The sequence below is a fragment of the Triticum aestivum genome, chromosome 1D, assembly GCF_018294505.1.
Source record: "Triticum aestivum cultivar Chinese Spring chromosome 1D, IWGSC CS RefSeq v2.1, whole genome shotgun sequence".
NCBI lineage: Eukaryota > Viridiplantae > Streptophyta > Magnoliopsida > Poales > Poaceae > Triticum > Triticum aestivum.
This window is the reverse complement of record NC_057796.1, coordinates 438,204,280-438,230,000: the sequence shown is the minus strand read 5'-3', so window position 1 is coordinate 438,230,000 and position 25,721 is coordinate 438,204,280. Positions and strand designations below refer to the sequence as shown.

Sequence of the window (25,721 nt, the reverse complement as noted above, 5' to 3'; positions counted from 1 at the left end):
GTAAAGCAAGCAAAAAGTTGCATGGCTTCTGACTCCATGTCACTTGAGCATATATACACACTGAAAAACAATTCTCTAACTCTTGGACATCATATCTTCTATGCGTGAGCAAGTTGTCATTGAGATCACCTGCAATTTGATGCGGTGTGTAGTTTTCAAACTCATTGAAGTGGCCGTGAACTCTGCATAAATATTTCAAACCGTTTTTGTCTGTTCCACGTATATAGGGTACATGCTAATTCACAACGAAGCATGGCACAACACCTCTCTTCGCCGCCTTTTTGGTTTGAGATGGTTCCCTAACATCATACATTAGCTAATCTGATTGCCAACGTCAAATGTTGGAGGCACATGACCATTGTTGATCATACCCATCATGAAATTATCCTAAATATGCATCATAATGAGCCATCGTATCATAAATATTGATCCTAAATATGCGTAGGGGGTAAAAAATTACCTCGGTCTAGGGAGCATTTTCTCGAACTATTGGCGTTCATAGCTCCGGGTGTCGCGTCCGGAGGAGCTACGTCAAAAAACAGTGACAACGCAAATGGGAATGACTATAATAGAAGCAGGCAGTGAAGAACAGGGCTGGGGGTGGGAATCAAGTGCGGGTTGGGGAGGAAGAGAGGAGAGGTGGGGCTTTGGGGTGAGGATCGGCTACCTGGACCGGCCTGATGGACAGTCTGGATAACTCCATCCCTTCCTCACAAATGGACTTAGTTCCGGGGAGTTCAGGCAATCCTTGGGGGAGAAATGGCTACGCCAAGGAGATGCCATAAACTGCCTATGCACCTAAAGGATACACGTAACCATTATTTAAATCAGCATTATGTTCAATCAAGTAATTCGTATAAATAATAATACCAAGCACAACATCATGTAAAAATTCAAGCACAAATGTGCATGCCACATATGGCTAATTTAGCAATGATTTTCTACCTTTTCTGCCTGAGCAAACATAATTGCTAGTGACAAATTACAAATGCCATCATTAACATGTATTAGTAATCGAGAATGTGCCACAACTGGTAACATTCTTTTCAAGGAGCACGAGCCAAATCTCGCGCTATCTTACAAGCTTCTGATGTGCTAGTGGCACTCATGTCACACTGCAAGAACGCTGCAATAAGGGAGATAGCAGCCACGGACTCGACCGTGTAAATCGCGTTGCTTGCAGCAGTATGAATGTACGATCGATGGCAGCTGGTTCCTCCTACGCACCGTGGCTACATCAAAATTCATTCTCATCTCATTTCTCCATGGATCTACCTGCCAAAAATGAGCCCTTAATCATATCGAGTCCAGCTTGTTCTGCTTGAGGAACTCGAGGTCCTTGAGCTGCCGCTGCGCCACCTCCTTGGGCACCACCTTGGCGCCGGGGCCCCTCCTCTCGCCGGAGGCCACCTGCTTGGCCACGGTGGACACCATCCTCTCCACCGCCGGCCTCCCCACCGACGGGAACACCGCGTTCAGCATCGTGCACAGCAGCCGCTCGTCCTCCGGCTCCACCATGTCCTGCCCGAAGCAGCACACGTAGATGGCCTCCAGCGCCTTCTCCGCCCGCGCCTCCATCGGTATCACCGGCGCCTGGCTCTTCGACTTGGCCCGTTTCTGCACACGTACATACATCGCGGTTCATGCCGTCCGCTCAGTGGTCAGGGGCCAATTGGCACTGGAACTGCAAAGAGTTGATGTGGTGAGGTGAATGGTTGAGTGGTTTACCTCCCTTGCAATCTTCATCATGTCGAGGAAGGTCTCCTCCTCGTACTCGATGTCGTTGGACATGCGGAGCCGGGCCACGCCTTCCAGGATCTCCTCCGTTTTCAGCAGCCCGGCGCCAATGGCGGCCAGCCAGCAGCAGAGCAGCACGTAGAAGGGGTCTCCCACCTGCGCACGCACGCACGCGACAAATCAATGCTTCACCGCCACGGTTTGGAAAGGAGCCGGGCATGTAGGAAGAGGAAGACGCACCTTGCCGCGGCGGTCGTTGAAGTCGTAGAAGGCCTGGGAGTCCATGACGGTGCACTTCTTGCTGACGCGGCGGCGGAACTCGGCGAAGTCGACGGTGTCGCCGCCGACGCCGCCGTCGTCGCTCAGGATGCGCGCCACGAGGCCCACCACGGGGAGGGCCCCGACGATGCGCCCCAGGATGGCCGCCGGCGAGTTCGGGTCCGGCTCCATGTACGCCACCACCGCCCCATGGCGCCGGCGCCGGCAGTGCTGCTGGGCGGGGGGGCGGCAGGCCCGGCGGTGGCGCGGGAGGAAGGGGGAGGCGAGCGAGAGCTTGTGGGCGGCGGGCAGCACTGCTGTCCCCATGCCCGACGATGGGGTTTTTCTTGGACGCCCTGCGTGTGGTGGGAGTGGCGCGCGCCTTATCTGCCCATGGTGCGTGGACTCGACTCTTCTTCGCTGGGATTTACGTTCGCACGCGATCTGTAGCAGTCTTGGACGTGTAGAGCTTTTTACCCCCAAACCAGTAGTTTTGGGATCAAACCTTTCACACACAGATTTCTGAATCTTAACTCTGATCTGAACATCAGTTTCAGGTTCTGCAAAACTTTCAAACTTCATCCACAAACTTTTTTTTTGAAAAAAATCGTAAGATATTACTACGAAATAAGGAAACTTGTACTCAAGAAATATAAGAGCTCTCAGCGTTTAGATTACTACTTTAGTGATCTAAAGGATTTTATATTTCTTTACGGAGGAAGTACAAACTAAATCCAAACGCCTTGTCCTTCGGGTTTTTTCCTCCTCACACCATTCTCAATTGGTTTTCTATACATTTTTCGGTAATCTCAAACGGTGTTGAACAAAAAAAAAGCAATGTACACATAGCAAATGTTTCTGGTTGTTTGCCCGGGAGCGAGCCAGGCGCCTCCGAGACCAAAAATGGCCCAGTTAAAGTATTTTTCTTTTATTTCAAATTGCCACGGTTAGTGAAAAATGCCACAAAAATTGCCACCTTCCTAGTCATCATCCAAAACCTTTGTGTAACACAAAACAAAAAGTGGCAGTACAAATAATAAAAATAACATGTCTTAATAAACAAAAAATGCCATCTTTTAATATAAAATGCCATCTCTTAATAATAAAAAATGCCATCTCGTAAAATAAAAATGTATTTTCCTAAATGATAAATGCCATCTCTTAATAAAAAAGTGCCATCTCTTAATAAAAAATGACATCTCATAATTTTAAAAAGTGAGAATCTTAGCTTCAGCCGACGGATTGTACACGGGCGTCCGCCGCCTCATCCGTATGACGCGTGTCATGTGGGGCTCACCTAGCATCATCTATCTCTTATTACGGTCTTGCAACTGAGCCCTTGTTGCAGTTTTCCCACCGCAACAACTCGTATGTTGCAGGATCTGGATCTGGATCCCTCGAGCGCATTTGCCTCCCATGTTCCTCCCAAGCTCCCGTTCTTTCTTTCATTTGTGCAACATCATCTATGTTGCAAAAGTCATTCCGCAACATCATCTATGTTGCAAAAAAGTGAAGACGAAAAAAAACTACAACATAATCTCTATTGAATGTTTCTGCAATATAAGCTCTGTTGCAAAGAGGTTTCCGCAACACCGACTTTGTTGCAATAATGAGGACGGAGCTAGGCCGTTGGTTGGCCCAGATCTAACGGCCACGGAGGCGGTTGATCTTTTCAAATTATCCGCCAGCGGGTGCGTAGCATTACCCTTTAAAAAATGCCATCTCTTAATATAAAAATGCCATCAAGGTTAAACAGTCATGTTCTTTTTTTAGAAAAATGCCATCGTTGCCTAGTAACATATTTCGCAAAAATTGTTAAAACTCCCATGGAAGTTCTCTAGAAAAATTGTTAAAACAAAAGGTGGCAGTACAAATAATAAAAATGACATGTATTAATAAACAAAAAATGTCATCTTTTAATATAAAATGCCATCTCTTAATAATAAAAAATGCCATCTCATAAAATAAAAATGTTATTTCCTAAATAATAAAATGCCATCTCTTAATAAAAAAATGCCATCTCTTAATATAAAAATGCCATCAAGATTAAACAATCATGTTCATTTTTTTCTAGAAAAATGCCATCGTGGTTAAACAGGCCATGTTGCCCAGTAACATATTTCACAAAAATTGTTTAAACTCCCATGGAAGTTCTCTAGAAAAATGGCACAAAGGAGGGCCTGGAATTTGAACCCAGGTCCACCATGTGCAAGCTCGCGTTGCTAGCCAATAAGGTGCGTGCGGGTGGTTTGAAAAAGTTAAGCGTTCACTGGGTTTTATCATACAACGAACTAGTTCAAAATCTGACATGGCAACGACCCTGCTTTGAGATCCGTGCGTGCAGATCAGAGTAGGATATTTTTTTTGGGGGGGAGGGGGGGGGGGGGGGTCGCCCGCATCAACCTCCTGGCTGACGGCCGCCAGTTAACATTTCCCAAAAACAACATCCATTAATGTATGAAGACGTATCATCTAGCGTTGCAGGGAAGAATTACATTAATTATGAAGAGTCCCTTTTTTATTAGACAATAGTATGCATAGTGTGGTTAAATACCTCAAGCAAGGTTCGCCTTAATTTAAGTAAAGTATGTGGGCTCCTTCTAAAAATCTTTCGTTCCCTTTTGATCATATTCATGTTTTGCCACATGATCCTACCGGACGATGTCGATATGAGACGAGCCATAGGAAGATTAAAAGCACTAGCGGCGTCTCTATTGAGCCACTCGTAATTGATACTGAATCACTAAAGTATGTTTACTCATGTTGCAACACACGGACAATTAACTAGTGCATGATTAAATTGAAGACAATCTTCTCACCAATTATTTTTCGGAGGAAGCTCAAGAATGGGACCACCTATGCTAAGTTGTCCGGTTCTTCTTATATTTCAGCTCGCCCCAGACGTTGGATTGGCATCATCTTCCTCCTCCCAGGATTAGCAAAACCATAGAAAAATACGGCAGATCTTGGTTGCGGTTGCTGTTTAACAACATCAATCAAGGCACATAAGACGCGAAAAAACCCACTAGCATTGTTATCCAAAGTATTTCAGCCCCACTACCATGATGACAGTGCTACGAAAAACATGATCAATAGGGGTCGTCCCTTAAGAAGTGAGGCACACCACCGGACTGAGTCTCAAACGTGGTTGGGTGAGCTCAGGACGTGTTCTCTAACCAACTGGTCACTACTTGACTCTCATGACATTGATAGCACACCAAACCTTATACACTAGGCATGGCTACAATCCCAAGCCAACATCGAGATCCCTCCCATCGTCGACCACCCCCTCCTTCGGCGCCCTCCTTGCTCGCCGCTGTCCTCAGAGCTTAATGCGGTGGCGCCCTCCCTCGCCCAATGGTGGTGCTAGGATCCAACGTTGCGCGAGCTCGACGGCTCCATGGTGGGGGCTATGCTCTCTGGTGCCGGTGGTGGTTGTGGGGGCCGACATGTGGAATACTGAAAGGATAGAGATGTTCATAGAGGGGAAGGTGAATGAATATAATTACAAAAAATATTATTTACTTACCAATTTTAAGCAATGTTGTGAAATGTGAAAGTAAGACTAACAAAAGGTGATTCTAGTGCTAGCATTATACTCAACAAACAACTAGGAGGACAAGCAACCACAATATGATTGACGTAGCCTATAACACTTCGTCTCCGCCATTGTAAGATGCTCTATTTTTTCTTTTATGAATCTGATGTATATAAACATGTTTTAGTGTGTTCGTTCACTCATGTCGGTCCGTATGTAATCCACATTGAAATATCTTAAACATCTTGTATTTATGAACGGTGGGGGTATACATTTTTTGTATATACATGAATTTTTTTATAGACGTTGAACATTTTGCAAATACACAATGAGCAATTTTTCAAATACATGTTTGAGCATTTGTTCAATACATCTTAAACATTTTCCGAACACATGTTCGAACTTTCACAAACATTCTTTTACACTGTATTAACAAAATTCCATGAGCATATTTTGAAATGCGTTAACATTTTTTGAATGGTGTAAAAACTTTTTTATTTAAATTATGCAGCCATTCTTTCGCATTGCATAAACATTTTTCAAATATGTCATGATTTTTTTGAAATGCATGAATATTTTGTTAAATGCCACAAACAGTTTTTTTGAATGGTGTGAAATATTTTGGAATATTACGCAAACAATGGTTTTACATTTGTATTAACATGTTTTTTCAAATGTCACAAACGTATTTTTAAAATGCGAGAACATTCTTTAAAGTCACAATTTATTTTCAATGGTATCTTTAAAGTTGCATGAATAATTGTTTTCACTGCAAAAAAATATTTTTAAACGAGCGATGCACATATTTTAAAATTTAAGTAATTCTTTCCATTTCAGAAATATAAATAAAAGTAACAATAAAAGTTTAGGAAGTGCTCCTCCCACGCTGGACTGCGCCATTTACGAAGCGCCAGAGGCGAGAGCTTTCTACGTCTCTCCCGAGAGCTCCGGGAGCTTCCTACATCTCTCTCGAGGGCTTAGGGAGCTTCGGGGATGACTTTTTGTGGTCTGGGAGTGCACGAAGTAGTGCGTTCAGCCGCCGCCACATGTCGCGTGGTAGATGCTTTCTCTGAATTTTATTTTCTATTTTTCGTATGCATTTTTGGGTTTTTGATGTTTTTTTTCCAGATTTCTCGGCTTTTCAGTTTTGCCTAGTTTTTACTAGGTTTTGGAGGTTTTTTTTGAACACACTCATGCTTCTTAAAAAAAAATGCTTCCACGAGAAGCACATATTTGCTTCTGACAAAAATATGTGATTTCACAAGAAGCACATATTTGCTTCCGCGAGCTATGCTTCTTGGGAAAAAAGTCTATGCTTCCACGAGAAGCAATTGGAAGCACATATTCGGAAGCAAATATGTGCTTTCGCGAGAATCATTAATTTTTAAGGGTATCCCTTAGCTACTGATTTCAGAGAGGTCCTTTGTAATGACTCCGTGCGTAAAACAATGTCTTCCGTTAGGGGCGATGCAATTGGGGCATGCTCATTTACATTTGTAGTTTGACTAAGAAAAACCGTAAAATGCATAGAATCGACACTATAGCGAGTCGGTACTGCATCACCCTTTATTTGCTCGGTTTTTATTTTGAACATTTTTAAAAATATTAATATATACGCTGATTTTTTTTCAAATATGCACTACATTTTTGTTTTGTATGTTGAACGATTTTGAATACACATTGACCATTTGTGTAACATGCGCTGAGCTAATTTCAAGTACACGTTGACCATTTGTAGTATTCGCTGAAAATTTTCTTAATATATGACGAACATTTTTATAATGCACCATGAACTTTTTTTGTAATACACCGTTAACTTTTTCTTGATATACAATGAACACTTTTGTAATACACAGTGAAATTTTGTGTAACACCCAAAAGGGAAAAAAAGCGAAATAAATAAATAGAAACATAAAAAAAATAGGAAAAAGAAAATGAAAGAAACGAAACAGAGAAAGAGAAGAAGCAGCTTCAGTTAAGATGTCCGGTGGGCCGGCCCAAACTGGGGCGTCGGGAAGTCAGCGAAGTCGGATCTATATGACGCTCGCGGGCGTCATATAGGGATTGGCCGTCTCTCCCTGCGGTGCGGGCGAGAAAAAGCGCCCCTTCGTCTCTCCCGAATCGACAGAAACTGTGGTTCTGCCCACTCGTCTCCATGCGCTACTGCCTCCCCTCCATGGCGATTAGTTCTTAGTCTCCCCAATTTCCCATCTCTGTTGATACATCTAGGCATCCACTGCCGCCGCTCGGCCCGCCGCACCGTCTACCAACCGCTGCCACCCGCCTGCCCGCTGTGCCGGCTGCTCGCTGCCGCATCCAATCCAATCTGGACGCCACCGCTGGTGCCTGCTGCCTGCTGCCACCCCATCTCTTCTCGCGCTGCTTGCTGCTGCCCCTGCTCTTCTCGACCGATACAACCGAAGGAGGAGGCGCCGAAGGAGCAAGCAAGGTAGATTTTCGTTGCCATGTTAATTTGATTCAGATTGCCAATTTCGATTGCCATGTACAGTGTCAGTTAAAGAAACTAGATTCAGATGTTAAATCAGTCAGGCGGTCACAGTATTGGGCAACCAGCCATGTACTGGTTCGGAGAAGAAGTAACAATGATTTTCGAATTTCCGTCTCAGGTAACAGTGATGCAACCCTTTTCCAAAAGAAAGAGAGGCGAAGAAAGTGTGAATAAGATATATGTAAGACGCATATTTTGTTTCAGTTTATGTTGTGAGTCAGCTCTTCTTTTCATGCATTTTGTTCTTTTAGTTTGAAATTGCCCCCCTCTTGGTTGCTTGTTAGTGCTCCGCCACTGCCTCCAAGTGTAACAAGCAAAGCAATATCACCTGGACGAACTCCTGAAAAGATCTTCAATCAACTCTCACAAAAACCTATATCATCTATCTCTCACCTAGAATCAAATTATAGAACTAGAGAGATTGAGCACAAAGTAGAAATTCAAGAGGGAAGGAGCTTGGTCTTCAAACAACAACAACGACAAAACCTTTAGTCCAAACGGGTTGGGGTAGGCTAGAGGTGAAACCCATAAGATCTCGCGACCAACTCGTGGTTCTAACACATGGATAGCAAGCTTCCATGCACTCCTGTTCATGGCTAGTTCTTTGGTGATACACCAGTCCTTCAGATCTCTCTTCAAACTCTCTGAAAAATCAGCTTCAAAACGTCCATGAAGTGCTCACCCCTCGGGGTGTGGGGGGTCTATATATAAGAAAAATAGAAATGTGGCCTTTGTACATGAAAGAGCATCTAGCCCAGAAATACCGAACATTTTTCTCGGTAGTACAGATCAACCGGCGAAAACGAACTTTCCCGAAGTGCCTCGCATTCGGAGATACCTGACTGTCCAGTAAGCCTCTTAAAAGTCCAAATACACAGAGATAGCTGAAACAAAAAGCTTGGAGGTGGGCACAAAGTAACATTCAGTCAGGATGGTCTATGACTGAAGCACATCCAAGGATATGTTCACATGAGCCTCATGCCAAAAATGCTGATTCTGCTGGTCCAAATAACTATTTTAAAGATTTTTTTTCTCTGGTCTATCAAAAGAAGCTTCAGTTATACATCTTGAAAAGATGAGTTGATTATGACGATGACTTCATCTGAGTTGCTTACGTTGCTTAAAACAAGCTATCAGTGTCATACTGAGAACCGTATAAATGCACTCTTGGTGACATCTGGCATGGACTGAACAAGATTAAAGTGCCTTACAAGTTACATTACCACCAGTAAAAACAAAAATAGCTCAGAAATAGAGGTAGTAGTACCAGCAGAAAGAACCACTTGATGAAGGAGTTTGCAGGTCCGGTCCAGATGCGAAGCCACACAGTAGACCATGACACAACATTCTGAAGCGTGACGCACCTTCTTAACGGATCATCTTGATTAATCTCTTCATTTTGAAGCGTGACACACCTTCTTAATGGATCATCTTGATTAATCTCTTCATTCTGAAGCGTGACACACCTTGACGTAGCATCTTGGTCAATCTCTTCATTCTGAACCGTGACACACCTTGACATAGCATCTTGATCAATCTCTTCGATTATTCAATCCATATAGGAACAAAAAACATTTTCTCCAATTTGTTGACTACTCCTGGCTAGATCTCCATACTCTTTCTTGAACTGCCCGAACACAGTAAATAAAAACGATAGCAAAGCTCAAACAACGGAGCAGCAAGAGATTACTGAATGAACTAAAGTAAATAATTGGTCAAGAATTTGCATGATGAAATAAATAAATACAATAGTAGTAGTACTCAGAGGGTGAAATAAAGTAATCAGCACCAGCAGTTCTGCCAGAGAACTTACGTGTTCTTCAAAATGGTGACAACCTGTTGAGACTCCTGTAGAACGTGTAAATGAGTAAGTGGGACGAATGTGAAGTTTCCCCACTGCATTTTTGATAAGGCTAATGACCTTAGGTACAAAGTCTTGTTCTTTTTTAAACCCAACTAATTTGAAAAATCCGGTAGCTAGGCCATAAATGCGAACATCCAGTTTAGTGAGGGTGGAGAGGTGTTGGATGCCAAAATCAGAAGCACCATTCACGCACTTGATGTCATGCGCACGGAAATTAAGCTCCAAGTGCTCTAGCTTAGGCATTGATCCCTCTTCGAACTCCAATGCAGTTCCACAAAGAAAGACATCCAAGCTGAAATATTTCAAACTTCTGAACCCACGGATGTTGATTCTTCCATTTCTGCCGTAATAAGTTTTGAGCTAAAGGAAAAACAGAGCGGGCATAGCTCCAAGGATCTCGACATCTTCTGGTCCCATACGGTACAAGGATATGTCTAACGCCCTAAGATTCACAAGGGAGATCATCCAATTCGGAACCTTGTCGATGTGGTAATTAGTGATGGAGATCTCCCGGAGTACAGAAGGAGTAGCAGGGCACCATGATTCCAGGGACAGTAGGCCCAGAGTTCCATATTCACACATATAATCGACACGTAGATGATGAAGATTGTATGAAGATATTAAAGTCCCTACAAATCTTTCAACATCATCAGATCCATCAGCATGACAAAAATGAGGTGGATACAACATAATTACATTCAATGTCCTTAGATTGGTTAACTGATCGAGCTCTTGCAGATACATCTTTATTTGCGATGGGAAGACAAGAACACTCTCTAGGTCTTCCAAGCTCTGCAACTGTCCAATCACTCCATCAGATAAATCAGTGCAACTTTCCAATGGCTCGGACAACCTGATGTAGTTAACATATAGACGGGTCAATCGTTGAAGCCGTGTAATAGTTGACGGTAGTCGTCCTACATTTTTGGCACCTCTGATGTCCAGTGTTTCTAAATACTGCAGATCTCCAATTTTACTTGGAAGCTCTGTTATTTTATCTGATCCAAGACACAAGTACTTGAGAAGAAGTAACTTTCCAATATTTGTCAGATGGCTGTTTTCTAAATCCCGACATTCTCCCAGGTCCAACACACGAAGAGCTGGAAAAGACAACAAAGAATTTTGTCCGAAATTCCCAAATATAGCAATTGATCGAACATGAGAGAGATCCCCTGACACAGCAGCCATTTCATTGTAGCGGCTCATGACAGAGAGCCTGCGAATCTTGTGTTTCTTCCTATGCTCGACATCACCATATGTTGTCATGAAATTCTCTTAATTGGCCTTGCATTTAATGAAATCCAGGATAATGTCATGAACTTTGCATGTCTCCACCTGGCCATACTCTACATCATGTGCTTGAATCAAGCTTCTGTTGATGAAACCATAAAAATAACTCTCCCCTACTTCGTATGCACTCCGATGTGGTTCTTCATGGATGAATCCTTCCGAGATCCATTTATGTATCAGTTTTCTCTTCTTGATGATATGATCTTCTGGGAATGCACTGAAGTACAACAAACAAGTTCTCATAGGGTGAGGAAAATCAAAATAACTCAGAGATAATATCTTTGTCATAGCTTCAGCATGAGATTCCTTTGCAAGTGAAGAACCAATAGCAGCCAGCGCCCTGTTCCATTCTTCTTCGGCTGTTTGATCTGCCAGCAAACTAGACATGGTAATAATAGCCAGTGGTAGGCCCTCACATTTTTTGCAATATCCCTTCAGACACATTTTCCAGATGCGGGGGGAATAAATCCTCAGAACCGAATGCTCTTTGCAGAAACAACCTTCTGGAGTCAGCAGGACTGAGGGGTTTCATTTTGTAAACATAACCGGTTCCAGTACAACAATATGATGCAACTGTACTATTACGTGTTGTAGTGATAATTCCGCTCCCATGATCATTATTCAGTAAGGCATCCCTTATGGTTTCCCATGCTTCAGTGCTCCAGATATCGTCGATCACGATAAGGTACCTGCCACATGATTTTTAACAAACTTATATGCATTTAAGAGGGAAGCCATATAAGATTTGCTTATGCATGCAGTGACATTTGCTAGGTTAGCCATCACTAAAATCTTATAGAAGATGACAACATGAATGATAGCCATCCCTCCCATGGTTTGGCCATTTAACTAGTTGCCACATTGTCATTAGTTTACTAGTCACTCAACTCGATTACTTACTAAATCATGTCATTAGTTAGCTGAATCAGATATAGTGCTTGCTAGGCAAATCATGTGCTTCAGAATATTGCAGGTTGTTACCAATAGATGCATTAGCAAATTAAAGCCCTTTCTAGCCAAGCGTTCCTTTGGAAGAACATTTCAATAGAGAATTGGTAAAAATCTTACAAACTACACAGATATTGTACTACGTTATACATACATGAACATGAGGCTTACTTTTCGTTCTGAAGGTGGTCTCGGAGCCGATCAATAAGTCGCCGCTCGTCATCATTGGAAGTGCTGTGAGAGATCCCCACTCTCTCAGAAATATCTCTTAGAACATTTTTCATGTTAGGCTTTCGAGAAACCGACACAAGTGCTGAACATGAGAATTCACCTTTAATGGCTTGGTAGACTGCATTTGCTAGGGTAGTCTTACCAAGACCACCTGTACCAACAATCGACACCACTTGAAGCGGTGTAGAAACATCTTCATTCTCAAGCCGCTCAATGATATGCTTCTTAGGATCGTCCATGCCCACAATCTTACCAACATCCACATAAAGTGCATGCAGCCTGGGATCAATTTCAGAGGTGATAGAGTTGGGTATTGGGAAGTCATTTTTATACCTCTTGTGCCTCTTGCTTGCCTCGATAGCCCGGGCCTTGAGCTTTTCGATCTCGACAGCGATCTCATGACTTGGTTTGAGCTTCTTTAGCTTGTCAAAGAACCCCTTGAGGCCTGTATGCCCACCGCCCTCGTGGTCAAGACGAGCCATGAAGTCATCAAGGCAATCTTCCATGTCGTAGGACAGCTTCCGGACATCGTCCCTCCAAGTATCATCTCAGGGTCCAGCTGCTCGGCATCCTGAAGCGCCTCTAGCGCAGCCGTCATGCTGCACATCTCATCTCTCGTGGCTTCGACCTGACTACGCACGCCTTTGAGCCGGGCGTACTCTTTCTCCGGCAGCTTGAAGAGCTTTGCCAGGAGCGGCTTCATCACCCCCACGCCAACGCCCACAAGAGCAGCCTCCATTGGCTTCTGCTACTATCTGAAATTTCTGGATATCGGAGGAAGGTAAAAGTGATGTGATAGCGTGCGAGGAGAGGCAAACAAGGACACCGTTTTAATAGCCTTTTAGTTGAGCTACATTTGCACTGTAAACCCTACACGACCGTGTTTTGTTGAACCAGGACCATGCTTTTATGTAGTTGACTCCATCCACCAGTTGACTAACGGCGAAGATGGCGTGTCAGCTAACTCTAGCCACGCAACTAACTCCGTGCCGTGCTACGTGGCGAGCAATCAAAACTTGATACGAAGTACTCCCTCCGTCCCGAAAAACATGTCGCAAGTGGATATTTGCAATTTAGTCCTCCACGTTTTCCCGACCGAACCCGAGGTCCCTCTTCTTCCTCGCTCTCGCTCTCACTCTCTCCCGGCCGAACCCGACGACGGGTGCCGCCTTGCTGCCCCCCGCCGCCCCCGCCGCCCCTCTCCGCCCCCGCTGCCACTACCCCTCCCGCCTCACGCCCCACGCCGCATCGTTCCCCGCTTCGTTCCCCAACGTGAAGCACGCGTTTTTTTTGTCGATCCTCCCGCCGCTCCTGTCCGACGGCCATGTGTTTACCTCGCCGGGGCATGGCAGCGGGGCGCCCTCCTTTCTCGCATTCCTGGCGCGGCGGCTGCTCGGCGGATTGCAAAGAGGCAGGTGGAGGAGCTCACCAAGTAGCCCGCCGGAGTCAAAGGTCTCCTTTTTCCCCTTCTCCTCCCTTCGATCTACTGCGCCCATGCAATTTCTTCTTTTATCTTCTTGGATTGTTCGGGCCATGTCCACCCAAGTTCTTCTTCATCATCCTAGATTTCTACAGGCGTTCGAGGATAGGGACAAGCCGGCGGCGCAGCCAGTGACTGGAGCGGCGGCGCGAGCTCTGCCTCCGGGGAGAGGCCGAGGGGCGATGCATCTTTGGCCTTGAGACAAGAACCGAGACCAAATTAGGAGCATCAAAAACTTCAGGTAACAATGGTGAGAATAACTCTGAAATTGACTTGCCGAGTTCCTGCTCAGTGTAACAGGGATATGATTCTGAAAAATATATGCCTGAATTTACCTTCTTGGTGAGAGAATCGCGTGGAACAATGTCAAGTTCGATGACCTTTCTTCCTGACAGAAGCTGCAGCACAACCACGCCAAAGCTGTAGATATCACTTGCGCAAGTAAGCTTGGAGTGTGTTATGTACTCAGGATCCATGTAACCAATGGTTCCCCCCACATCTGTGAAGACCTTGGTCTCCTCCATTTGCAGCGTTTTTGCTAGCCCAAAATCAGACAGCTTAGGCTCCATGTCCTCTGTCAGCAAGATGTTGGTAAGCTGTAAAAATGAATTCAGCACACAAAAGATAAGATGGCTTAGCAAATTTTGCGTGCGCATGCTAATGTCGAGGGATCGAAAATATAAGGATATTGTCACCATAATGTCACTTCCTGCCAATCAATAGCATGCAAAACTTACAGTAATTCAACCTTGTAGCTCGCGAGCTTGAATTAACATGATGGATGGATCGTTCTTACTGAGTAGATCGATTTTCGGCGGCTTCGCTCAAGGCCGACGATTGGGCGCGTGTGGTGGCAGTTCGAGGAGTGGCGACATCTTCTGGTGGATTGTTGTGTGTGCTCTGGTCTGAAAGTTTGTGCTTGGAAGGAGTGGCAACATCTTCAGGTGGAAGGAGTGGCAGTTCAAGGACATCTTCAGCAGTGGTCTGAATTGATTCAGGTGATTCCTGAATTGCTGCATTTTCAACTGCACTAAACAACTGCATTTTCAACTGCTGAATTAGACTGAATGTTCCTCCTGTATAATGTCACAACTAAACATCTGCACTTCTAGAATTAGTGTGCACTTATAGAACTAGTCTGCACTTATAAAATGGCACAATAGTGTACAGGAGTAATCTGTCATGTGACAGTAGTCATGATTAATCATCTTGAGCTTTTTCCATTTAATTTTTGAATTGCAGCATCATTTAAATTTGTTTTTAAACTTGTTTCATGCATCCATGGCCGCACCATAGCAACGAGTACTGCTTGTTGAGATACTTGCTCCTGTCAATAGCATACTGAATACTCCTGTCAATAAACTGAATGGCACAGTACTGTACAGGAGTATTTAGACAGTTCAGTGTTGACGTATAAACTGAATGTTTAGACAGAGTTCTTATTCATGTGCTCCTGTCAATAGAATCAAAACTGATTTATTACCTTTTTCCAAGTTTGTTTCTGAACAGTAGTGACCTGGAGTAGTGTAGTGGTCCTGTAGTGACCAAATTTTCAAATACTCTCTCTAAATTGGTGAAAATACCCCTTATACTTCATGCTCAAGTTGTTTTTTTTGCAGAAAATGCTGCCATACTCAAGTTTTTTTGCTGAAAATACTCCATGTTCAAGTTGAATGCATCCAAAATTTTTGTGTTGTCAGTGAGGGACTGAAGAAAATGTGTTCTCAAATTTATTTACTGTAGATCCAGTAGAACAAATTGTGTTGGCAAATTTCAAATTGTGTCTCAGACAATGGCCTGGAGTACTCATCATGGAGTAGTTCTGGTAGATTTCTTGGACTTAAGATTTCAAGATCATGGAGTAGTTCTGGCATGGAGTAGTTATGGCAGATTGATGTATTAATATAGGAGTACTCTGTTTAGAACATGGAGCAAATTCAGTAGACATTTTTAACTGAATGCATCTTTAACTGAATTTGCTAAGTTAAGTGTCATACACAGGAATTCTGCACGCCATCCAAACTGATTTACTAAATATTGGATGTTCAGCACTGTAAGTCAATTTTCTTCCTTTGATAAACTTTACTCCATTCTTTGTATCTAATCTATCCACGCTATGGCTGCATATTTATTTACTGTACCAAACATGTCCACTGCATATCTGTTTTTGCTATGCCAATCATTTCAGTAAATTAGAATATACAGTAGTATTTCTTGCAAATTGTTTTGTGACTATTCTTGAGATGGTCTTTCTTACTTTAGCTGATCCATCCCATGTGATATGCTAGATTTTAGCATCTGTATTGACGAACCTTTGATGAAACTAAAGAAAAACTGGAAGTGTCCTTGATAGCATGAAATGGACCTCTTAACTAAATAGAAGCGATTTCTTGTCATCCACAGTCCTTTTATTTGTTCCATGCTGATAGCTTTGCTGATTTTACATTAATAAGAAAACCATATTGATTTTAAATTTTACATGCAGCTCCTGAGGTGAATAATGTATTGAAAGAGATGTCATCATCAGAGGATGAGCAAGTTGAACACGGCACTGTAGAACATGAATTGTTTTCCATGCCATCTGATGCCATGGAGCATGGAACAAAATTGTTTTCCATGCCATCTGATGCCATGGAGCATGGAACAAATAGCAGCAGCAGCACATAGCAGCAGATCAATCTACAGGCAACTGTACCTTCTTCAGAGTGCAAATAGCAGCAGCAGCAACACGGCGCAGTCACTTGGACCAGCAGCAGCAGCAACACGGCATGTTCACTTGGATCAGCAGCAGCAACACAGGTAGAGGAGCAGTAGCATCAACACGGGCAGAGGAGCAGCAGCAGCACGGGCTAGCTCCACCAGCGGCAGGGGAGAAGCAGAGGAGAAACAGAGCAGCAGCAGGCACGTGGGCAGAGGAGAAGGAGCAGCACGGCAGCCGGTGGGAGCTCGACGAGGACTTGCGGGAGATAGAGGAGGACGCGCGCAAGCTCTTGTCCACCGGATCGTGGAGGCCGGTTCCGGCGATGCCCGTAGGAGATCACGGCGGGAGGGGTCGCGGCGGCACACGGGAGGCAGCTCAAGGTGGACTCGCGGCAGCTAGAGGAGGACTCGCGGTAGCTCGAGGAAGATGAGAGGGAGCTCCTGCTTTGCTGGATCGTGGTGGGAAATTCCGGCGACGTCCGCAGGTAATCCGGCGAGAGGGGATCGCTGCGGCACAGGTTCGGGTGGCGGTGGCGGAGCAGGTACTTGGCGACGGCGGCGGCGGCGAAGGTACGTGGTGACGGAGGCGGAGCACTTCCTGATGGGCGCTAAATCACGCAGCTTGGCGGCGCCGGCCCCTAGCGACGCACGGGCGACGACGGAGGAAGAAGACGGGGGTGGAGGGACTTGTTTGCGACGGTTTGGAAACTACGAGGTTTTTTTTGCAAAATCACCAATGAACTACGGGCACGACATGTTTTTCGGGACGGAGGGAGTAGTTGCCATAGTTTTCCTTTTATTTGTTCATAAATAGTTTGGATTGCTTACCCGTTGTCATATTTTCCTTTATAAAGGGAATTTATTGAAATCGAGAAGATACATGTACACATTGAAGATTCACAAATCAAATTAATCGAAACAAGGAAAAAGAAAAGGACAAACATGACACTGAAAAGTCATGCCGAAGGAGATGACAATATGAAACAGCCAGCAACAAGCAACAACACCAATCATCACCTTGGCAGCAAATAAAACTACAGGAGAGATTCTCCAACAGCAAGACGCACCCGTGTCGTCATTGACATATTAAAATCATTGAGCAAGTTCGAGCAAACTGAAAGCAATACCTCAAGAAAGGATCAACGTGTAAACATCATCATTGCCAGGTACAACAACTAAGGTCAAGGATAAGTATCTTCACCCTAGAGCTCGAGGCTGGGTACTCAAAGCACCACAAAATGACCATCGCCATGTGTTTCTGCCTTACATGCCTACTTACCGAAAAAGGCTTTCGCCCTGCTTTATAGATAAAGCAAACCGCCCGAATCAAACAGCCAACAGAGTTCACACACACACACACACACAAACACACACTCAAAGTCACAGCCGCACAGAACGCACGATACCAAAGGGGTTAATGCTGAGGGCACAACTCAACAAGCCCTAAGAACAAAAGGACACACACAAGAAAAACGCCACAGATGAGTCCAGCCTAATCAGGTTCCGGCGGTGGTGGCGGAAGCGGGGGCGCCATGCGGAAGGCCATCGATCGAAGGTCGGTGAGGAGGGTGTCGATGGTGCTCCGGTCCTGGGGGCGGCTAAGCGGCCGCCAAAGCTGCAAATAGCCACACATTTTGAAGATCGCGTCAGTCGCACGTCGCAAAGGAACTTTCTGAATAACGAGCTTGTTGCGAATATTCCAAAGCGTCCATGCAAGGATCCCAATGCACAACCATCTAATATGGCGGTAACGCGGGGAGGAGGCATCGATCTCCGCGAGAAGGTCAGGGAAGTTGGAATTGCACCACTGTCCGCCGACCGTTTCACGGAAGCACGACCACAGGAACTGGGCAGTGGAGCAGTTGAAGAAAATGTGGTTCGAATCCTCCACCGTGGCGCACAGGGGACACATCCCGTCCCCAGGGCCATTGCGCTTGCGGACTTCCACCCCCGAGGGGAGACGTCCCCGAATCCACTGCCAGAGGAATATCCGGATCTTGAGGGGGAGACGAATGTCCCAGATCAGGCTAAAGGGCTCATGGGCCAGCGAAGGGGCGATGGCAGCATACAAAGACTTCGTGGAGAAGCATCCCGAGGGCTCCAGACGCCACGCCATGGAGTCGGTGGCGCCCTCTACCTGCATTGGCAAGAGAGCGATGTCCTGTAGAAGGGCGTCCCACGCGTCAACCTCCTGGGGGCCAAAGGAGCGCCGAAAGGCGAGGCGCCCTAAGTCAATAAGGGCCTCTTCGACGGAAATTCGGGGATCTGCCGCAATGGCAAATAAGCCCGGGAAGCGGGCGGCCAGAGGGGAATCTCCAAGCCAGCGGTCGAACCAAAACAGGGTCGAGGACCCGGAACCCACCGAGATGGAAGTGCCAATCCGGAGCACGGGGAGGAGCTGAATCACCGCCTGCCAGAACTGGGATCCCCCAGAGCGCTGGCAGAAAGCAAGAGGTTGTCCTCGGAGGTACTTATTCTGAATGATGGTAAGCCAGAGGCCGCCCTCCCCGTTGGCAATACGCCATAGCCATCGGGTCAGGAGAGCAATGTTCATGCGACGGGAGGATAAGATCCCCAGACCTCCCTGGTCCTTGGGTTTGCAAATGTCCGACCAGCTCACCATATGGTATTTTTGCTTGTCCCCCTCGCCAGCCCAGTAAAATCTGGACTGATATTTGGCCACCTCCTGGTGAAGCGTCTCATGGAGTCTATAGAAGCTCATGAGGAACCAGAGAAGGCTAGCCAGCGAGGAGTTGATGAGGATTACCCGCGCCGCCTTCGAGAGCCACCGGCCCTTCCAGGGCTCGACTCGGTGTTGCATCCGGGTCACGGAAGGGCGGAGGTCCGCTACGGTGAGGCGAGAGTCACTAATGGGGATCCCCAGATAGGTCGTGGGGAAAGAACCCAAGCGGCAATTAAGCCGGTCCGCAATGCCCTGGGCCTCCACCGGTGGGTATCCCAGCACCATCACTTCGCTCTTATCAAAGTTGATGGTCAGACCGGACATCCGTTGGAAGCAGAGGAGGAGGAACTTCAGGTTGGCAATATCGGACTCGGAGCCCTCAACCATTATTATGGTGTCATCGGCATATTGTAGGAGGGAGACCCCCCCCTCCTACAAGGTGTGGGACCACGCCGTGAATGTGGCCGGCCGATTTGGCTTTGTCAAGAATGGCCGCGAGGGCATCGGCCACCATGTTAAACAGGAACGGCGAGAAAGGGTCGCCTTGGCGGACCCCACAGAGTGTGGGGAAGAAGGGGCCGATCTCACCGTTAATGTTAATAGCGGTCCGACCGCAGGAGACAAGCTGCATAACTCTGGTCACCGAACGGTCATCAAAGCCCTTACGGAGTAAAACTTCCCGAAGGAAGGGCCAGTGCACAGTGTCATAGGCTTTATGGAAATCAAGCTTCAGGAATACCGCCCGTTGGTGCTTGGAGCGGACTTCGTGAAGGACCTCGTGGAAGACCAACACCCCATCTAGGATAAAACGGCCCTGAATGAAAGCCGACTGATTGGGGTGGGTGATCGAGTCGGCGAGCCGGGTCACCCTATTGGCGTACCCTTTGGCCAGGATCCGAAAAATCACATTGATCACAGTGATGGGTCGGAATTGGCGGATGTCCGTCGCACCCGGAACTTTGGGGATAAGAGTGACTACCCCATAGTTCAGGCGCCCAAGATCCATGGTCCCTAAGAAAAACTCGTCAAAGAGAGCCATGATCTCAGGTTTGATGGTCTGCCAGAATGCTTTAAAAAAGGAGACTGGCAGTCCATCCGGCCCCGGCGCCGAGGAGGCATTCATGCCCTCAATCGCCGCGAGGACTTCCTCCTCGGAGAACGGGGCAACTAAGGCGGCATTGTCCGCAACAGACACAAGCTGGGCGCCTGACCAGGTGTCGGGTGCCAGAGCGATCCCACCCCGAGGGGTGGGGGCGAATAGGGCTTTATAGAAGCCATCTACATGTGTCCGGATGTCCGAGGGGCGGACGAGCTGGGAATCACCATCCCACAAACAGTGGATGGAGTTCCGACGTCGTCGCCCATTCGCGATTGCCTGGAAATATGCCGTATTAGCATCGCCCCGCAGCACCCAACGCTGGGTACCGCGGAGCCTCCAGTAAGCTTCTTCATCAGTGTAGATGGTAGCGAGCTGATCCTCGAGATCATATCGCACCATCCACTCATCCGGGGAGATCCCGGAGGTGTCCGCGCGGTAATCCAAGGCCTGGATGGCTTCAAGGAGGACTTTTTTCCGTTCGCGAAGGTCCCTGCCAAGGTTAGCTCCCCACCCTTTCATGAATTGGCGGCCGAGCTTGGCACAGAACTGCCAGGAGTCCACCGCCGACATGGATCGGTGGGGAGAGGAGCGCGTAGAGGTCCACTTGGCCGCGACCGCCTCCCTGAAGCCCGCTTGGTTGAGCCAGAAGAGCTCGAACCTGAAGCGAGGCGGGGTGGGAGGACGTTCATCGGCGGTGGAGAGAAGGAGAGGGACGTGGTCCGACCCAATCCGGGTAATCGCACGAAGCGAGGCCAAGGGGCATCTAAGTTCCCATTCCGGGGAGACTAGGACGCGGTCCAAGACGGACCGCGTCGGGTCGGCTTGGCGGTTAGTCCAGGTAAACCTGGCACCCGTCCGCTCAAGCTCGCGGAGGCCGAGATCCGCGATGCAGTCGTTGAACATCTGCATCCTGGGGAGGTTGATTCGGTCATTATTCTTATCATCGGGAGAGCGGATGAGGTTGAAGTCCCCTCCAACAACCACCGGGAAGGTGGAGGCGGAGACCTTCCGTTGGAGCTCATCAAGGAAGGTCGGGGAGCGGCGGTGGTCCGCCGGCCCATAGACAATGACAACCTCCCATTTGAAGTTGAGCGCCCTCTCGAAGAGCTCCATGCTAACGAAGAACTCGCCCCGGTCCATCCCGCCAACCTCAAAGGTGGCATCCTTCACACCTAAAAGGATGCCTCTCGAGTGCCCCGTGGTCCCACTAGAAGGGAGCCAATGCCAGGCGAATAGGTGGGGGCTAAGACGCTCCAGCTCGGGAAGAGAAAAATCCGTGCGCAAGGTTTCCTGAATGGCGATGATGTCAATGTGTTCGTCACGCACGTAATTGACGAGTTGGCGGCGTCGGCCATCATGGCCGAAGCCGCGGATGTTCCAAAAAAGGGCCCACATCTAAGCCCCCATCGGGGGGCTGCTTGACCCCAGAACACGAGATGCGCTTTGGGCGCGGAGAGCAGCAGTGCGGGACCGAGTGCGCCCACGAATGGCCCCGTCGCCCACCGTAGGGGCCTGATCAGTGGTACGGGCAATCTGCTCCTTCGGGGTCCTACGCAGGCGAGCCCGGGTCTCAGCCAGCTTGCCATCAAGAATCTCACGAGCCCTAATGGCCGCGATCTGCTCTAAGGGGGGACCCACTTCCCCCCTGAAAACAATGGCCGAGTCCGTGGCCACCTTGGCAAGGTGTCTAAGAGGAACGGCCTCAAGCGCGGAAAAGGAACAACAGGAAGAACTGGGAAGGGTGGAATCCACACCCGACTCGAGGTTCCGGGCAGCCGCCCGGGTCTCAGCACGCGCGGCGATGGACGGAACCGAGGCATCGACCGGGCGTGCCGCATTGAGGCGGGCGCTGCGGCGAGACGCAGTCACCGGCGTCGAGGAGGAGCGGGGCCGCCTGGTGTACGCCACCGTCGGGGGAGGGATCGTGGAGACCGGAGTGGTGACGACCACGGCCACCGCCGAAGCCGGGGAGGCAGGGGAGGTGGGGTGGGCGTCGGGGACCACCAGCGGGGGGAGCGGGGCGACGAGCTCCAGGGTGTCGCCAGACGCATCCCCCGCGGGCGGGGGCACCGGAGAGGGCTCTCCGAGGGGTGGGGTACCACCGTCACCACCCGTGAGGGCCGGGGAGGTCGGGGCCGGGGGGGACGGTGGTTCCGGGCCCGATGGAGAGGAGCGGCGAGCGGAGTCGGCGGAAGGAGAGCGGGGCGACGAGGGGGGCACGACAAGCAGACCAACACTCGAGATGTCACTGACCGACTCCGAGGCAGGGGGAGAGGGCGCCACTAGGGGTGCGGCCAGCTGGAGGGCCATCGCGAGGTCCGCGGCGGACACTCGGGTGCGGCCCTGCCCGGAGCCGCCGCGGCCCGAGGGGGGGTTGGCGGGCTCACGAGACGGGGAGCGGGAGCGCTCAGAGATGTCGTCGTCCTCCTCGTTGTCGTCGAAGCGGGAGTGGCGGGGGCGCCGGTGGTGGGACCCATCGGCATCCGCGGGCCCGCCCCCCTGGAGGCTGTCAGCGGAGAGGCGGGGGCGGCCGATGTGGTTCGGCGGCTCGGGGCAGATGGTGAGGTCGTAACCGTCGTCGTTGAAGAAGACCCGAAGCGTGGTGTGGAGCTTGGAGGCGTCCAGGCATTTCACCTTGACCCGGACCTCCTCCTCCTTGCGCAGAGAGAGCTCGTCGACCACCACCACCTTGCCTAGGATCTTGGACATACTGCGAATGACCCGCTCAGACCGGGCCACGTCTGGGAGGCCGGCGATGAGAAGCCAAGCCGTGTCCAGGACGGCATATGGAGATAATTGCTCACGCGGCTGGTCCTGACATGGACATTACCAGGCGATCAATAACACTTAAACGATTGTAAACAAGAGCATCAATCTAGCAAGAGAGGAAGGTAACCGGCGTCATCAAAATCCCATATAAGGGACGCCTTCAGCTGTGCACAACATCATCCTTCCTAGCGAAGTACATCAAATCGGCAGCGACTAGGGTTTGCCCATGCCGTGGTTAGTTAGATCTCGCAATTCGTCAGATCTTTCCGTTAGTCAACGATAGCAACGTAGTAATATATAAGTGGAACGATGATATGCAACAAATCAAAATCTTGACGCACTTAGAGAGAACTTAAACAATAGTAGCTTACCGTTACATGTGGTCTGACCAAGCAAGTGTCTGTTTTCTTTAGAGTGCATAGCTAAACTAATCAATCAATCAGTGCAATCCTATGGGTTTATTGACTTGGAAATTGCTAGCTGATGGTGAACCATCAACCAATAGCCAACTCCCTTGTACTCCCTCCGTCCGAAAATACTTGTCATCAAAATGGATAAAAAGAGATGTATCTCAAACTAAAATACGTCTAGATACATCCCTTTTTATTCATTTTGATGACAAGTATTTTCGGACAGAGGGAGTATGTCAGGGATATACCCCGCGGTGTAACCCATCGGATGTATGACCCGACTGGAGCTTGGCGACTCACTGACGACCCGCCTGGACCTGGCAACCCGCCTGAACATTGTAACTCATTGGTGACCCGGCGGGTGGGTCAGACGGACGACAAGGCGCAACGCCCAGTGGGCCGGTTCATGTGATGGTGGGCCGGCTTAAGAGGAAAGGCGTGAGGAATATTTCCCTTACAAGGAATCAAGACCCGGACTTGTATCCGGCTTGTAATAGAAAATAGACTAGTCCTAATCCTACTAGGACTCCATATGTAAACCCGCCCCTCCAACTTATATAAGGAGGGGCAGGGCACCCTAAGAGGGACGGGCTGAATAATCTTGAAGGCTAGACACAACTAGAGGAGAGCCGGTTTATGCGGCGACTCCCTCATGAGCATAATGAGACCTAGCCACAAACAACATGTAGGGTTATTACCGGATGATGTTTCCCGGGGCCCGTAGCTGTCTAAATCCTTGTCTTGTGTGTTCGCCCGCCTCACGTCTCGAGATTCCGATCAACCCCTCTCAAGCTACCACATAGATGTGTTGGCCTCACGACTAAGTCCTCACACTAGGACATCTGCCGTGACAAATCCACGACAGTTGGCGCCCATCGTGGGGCCTGCCCACGGTGGTGTTGAGTTCTTGAAGGGATTTCTCTCAGGGATCTAGAAGCTCGCGATTGACCGGGAGAAAAAGAACTAACATTGGAAAGAGTACATCAAAGTTGGTCTACCAAAAAGGTAGTACTATGACCTGGTCAAGTCCGGCGACGTGCGCAGTATCAGGTGATATCCATCCAAGTTTGTTTTATTAGAGCATCTCCACTAGCCCCCCCAGGAAGGCCCCTAAGAGCACTTTTTCGTCGTCGGCGGCCAAAAAATACCCACTCGCGCCCCCACGACCTCAATTATCGCCGGATTTGGGCAAAAGTGTGGCCGGCGCTCCCACCCCAAACCCATGATCCTGGGGGGGGGGGCAGCTGGGGGAGGAGAGAGACTGCTTTGCATCCCATTGGGCCCGCCGTCAGCCTCCCACTCCCTATCTCCCCACTTTTCGTCCGGGGTCCACCCACGTGCTTCTCTCTTCTCTTCTCCTTCTCTCCACCCAGGGACGGAGCAGGGCGGGCAGCGGGGCGCGAGGTGCGGGGTGCAGGCCAGGGGCGCGGGGCCATGGCGGATGGTGCGGGTGGCGCGTCGCTGAAGAAGCGCTGTCCGTCTAGCGCGATGCCGAAGTGCGCAGAGCACCGCGAAGCCGGCTCCACCCAGGGACGGAGCAGGGCGGGCAGCGGGGAGCGAGGTGCGGGGTGCAGGCCAGGGGCGCGGGGCCACGGCGGACGGTGCGGGTGGTGCGTCCTGGCCGGCTTCGCGGTGCTCTGCGCACTTCGGCATCGCGCTGGACGGACAATGCTTCGTCCTGGACGGACAACCCTTCTTCAGCGACGCGCTTGCGCACTTTGGCATCGCGCCGTTGCAGCTTGTGCCCAACGGGTGGCGCGTCCTGCCCGGCTTCGCGGTGCTCTGCCACTTCCGCGACGAGCAGGCTTCCGCACGCTGCTGATGTCCGAGCTGCAGGGGCGGCGCTCACCCGCGAGCAGGGGGCGCAGCGGGATGAGCTGCAGGGGCACGCGGGCGCGGCGAGCAGGCCGGTGGGGTCGACGCAGCTGAAGCAGAGGACCGCGGCGGGCGACATGGCAACGACCGCGGTGCCGGCGTGGTGGTGGCGGAGCGGTGGAGTGAGGGAGATGAGGTGGCGCACGGGGGAAGAAGAGACAGAAGTGCTGGGGTGGGGGGGGGGCTGGAAGAATCTTCGTCCCCAATATAAAAATTTCGCCGGGGCCTCCCCAGGAGGCCGAAAAAACGACTCCTGGGGGCACAACGGCGGGAGATGCTCTTAGCATATATTGTTTTTGTCAAAAAAACAGTTTATCTTTGCCTTGGTTT

The 25,721-nt window shown here is 48.9% G+C and overlaps 1 protein-coding gene and 1 long non-coding RNA gene across 2 annotated transcripts; one reads left to right on the top strand and one right to left on the bottom strand.

Annotated features, from left to right (window-relative positions):
- Positions 1-886: 886 nt before the first annotated feature.
- Positions 887-2,399, bottom strand: LOC123182699 (photosystem I assembly factor PSA3, chloroplastic). The gene is made up of 3 exons (XM_044595353.1): positions 1,978-2,399; positions 1,729-1,893; positions 887-1,617 (listed from the first exon to the last, which is right to left on the bottom strand). Exons 1-3 carry the CDS (start codon positions 2,320-2,322, stop codon positions 1,297-1,299), a joined length of 831 nt encoding a protein of 276 aa, XP_044451288.1. The 5' UTR covers positions 2,323-2,399; the 3' UTR covers positions 887-1,296.
- Positions 2,400-7,629: 5,230 nt separating this feature from the next.
- On the top strand, positions 7,630-17,473 carry LOC123182698 (uncharacterized). Its single transcript, XR_006492284.1, has 5 exons — positions 7,630-7,982; positions 8,161-8,223; positions 14,659-14,853; positions 15,857-15,908; positions 16,341-17,473. It is a non-coding gene; the product is annotated as an uncharacterized lncRNA (long non-coding RNA).
- Positions 17,474-25,721: the final 8,248 nt, after the last annotated feature.

Excerpts from the sequence above, each read along its gene's own strand:
- LOC123182699 (XM_044595353.1), bottom strand. The coding sequence starts at position 2,322 with ATGGGGACAGCAGTGCTGCCCGCCGCCCACAAGCTCTCGCTCGCCTCC. Across the intron at positions 1,894-1,977 it reads TCAACGACCGCCGCGGCAAG|GTGGGAGACCCCTTCTACGT; the intron begins GTGCGTCTTCCT and ends GTGCGTGCGCAG. Across the intron at positions 1,618-1,728 it reads TGATGAAGATTGCAAGGGAG|AAACGGGCCAAGTCGAAGAG; the intron begins GTAAACCACTCA and ends GTACGTGTGCAG.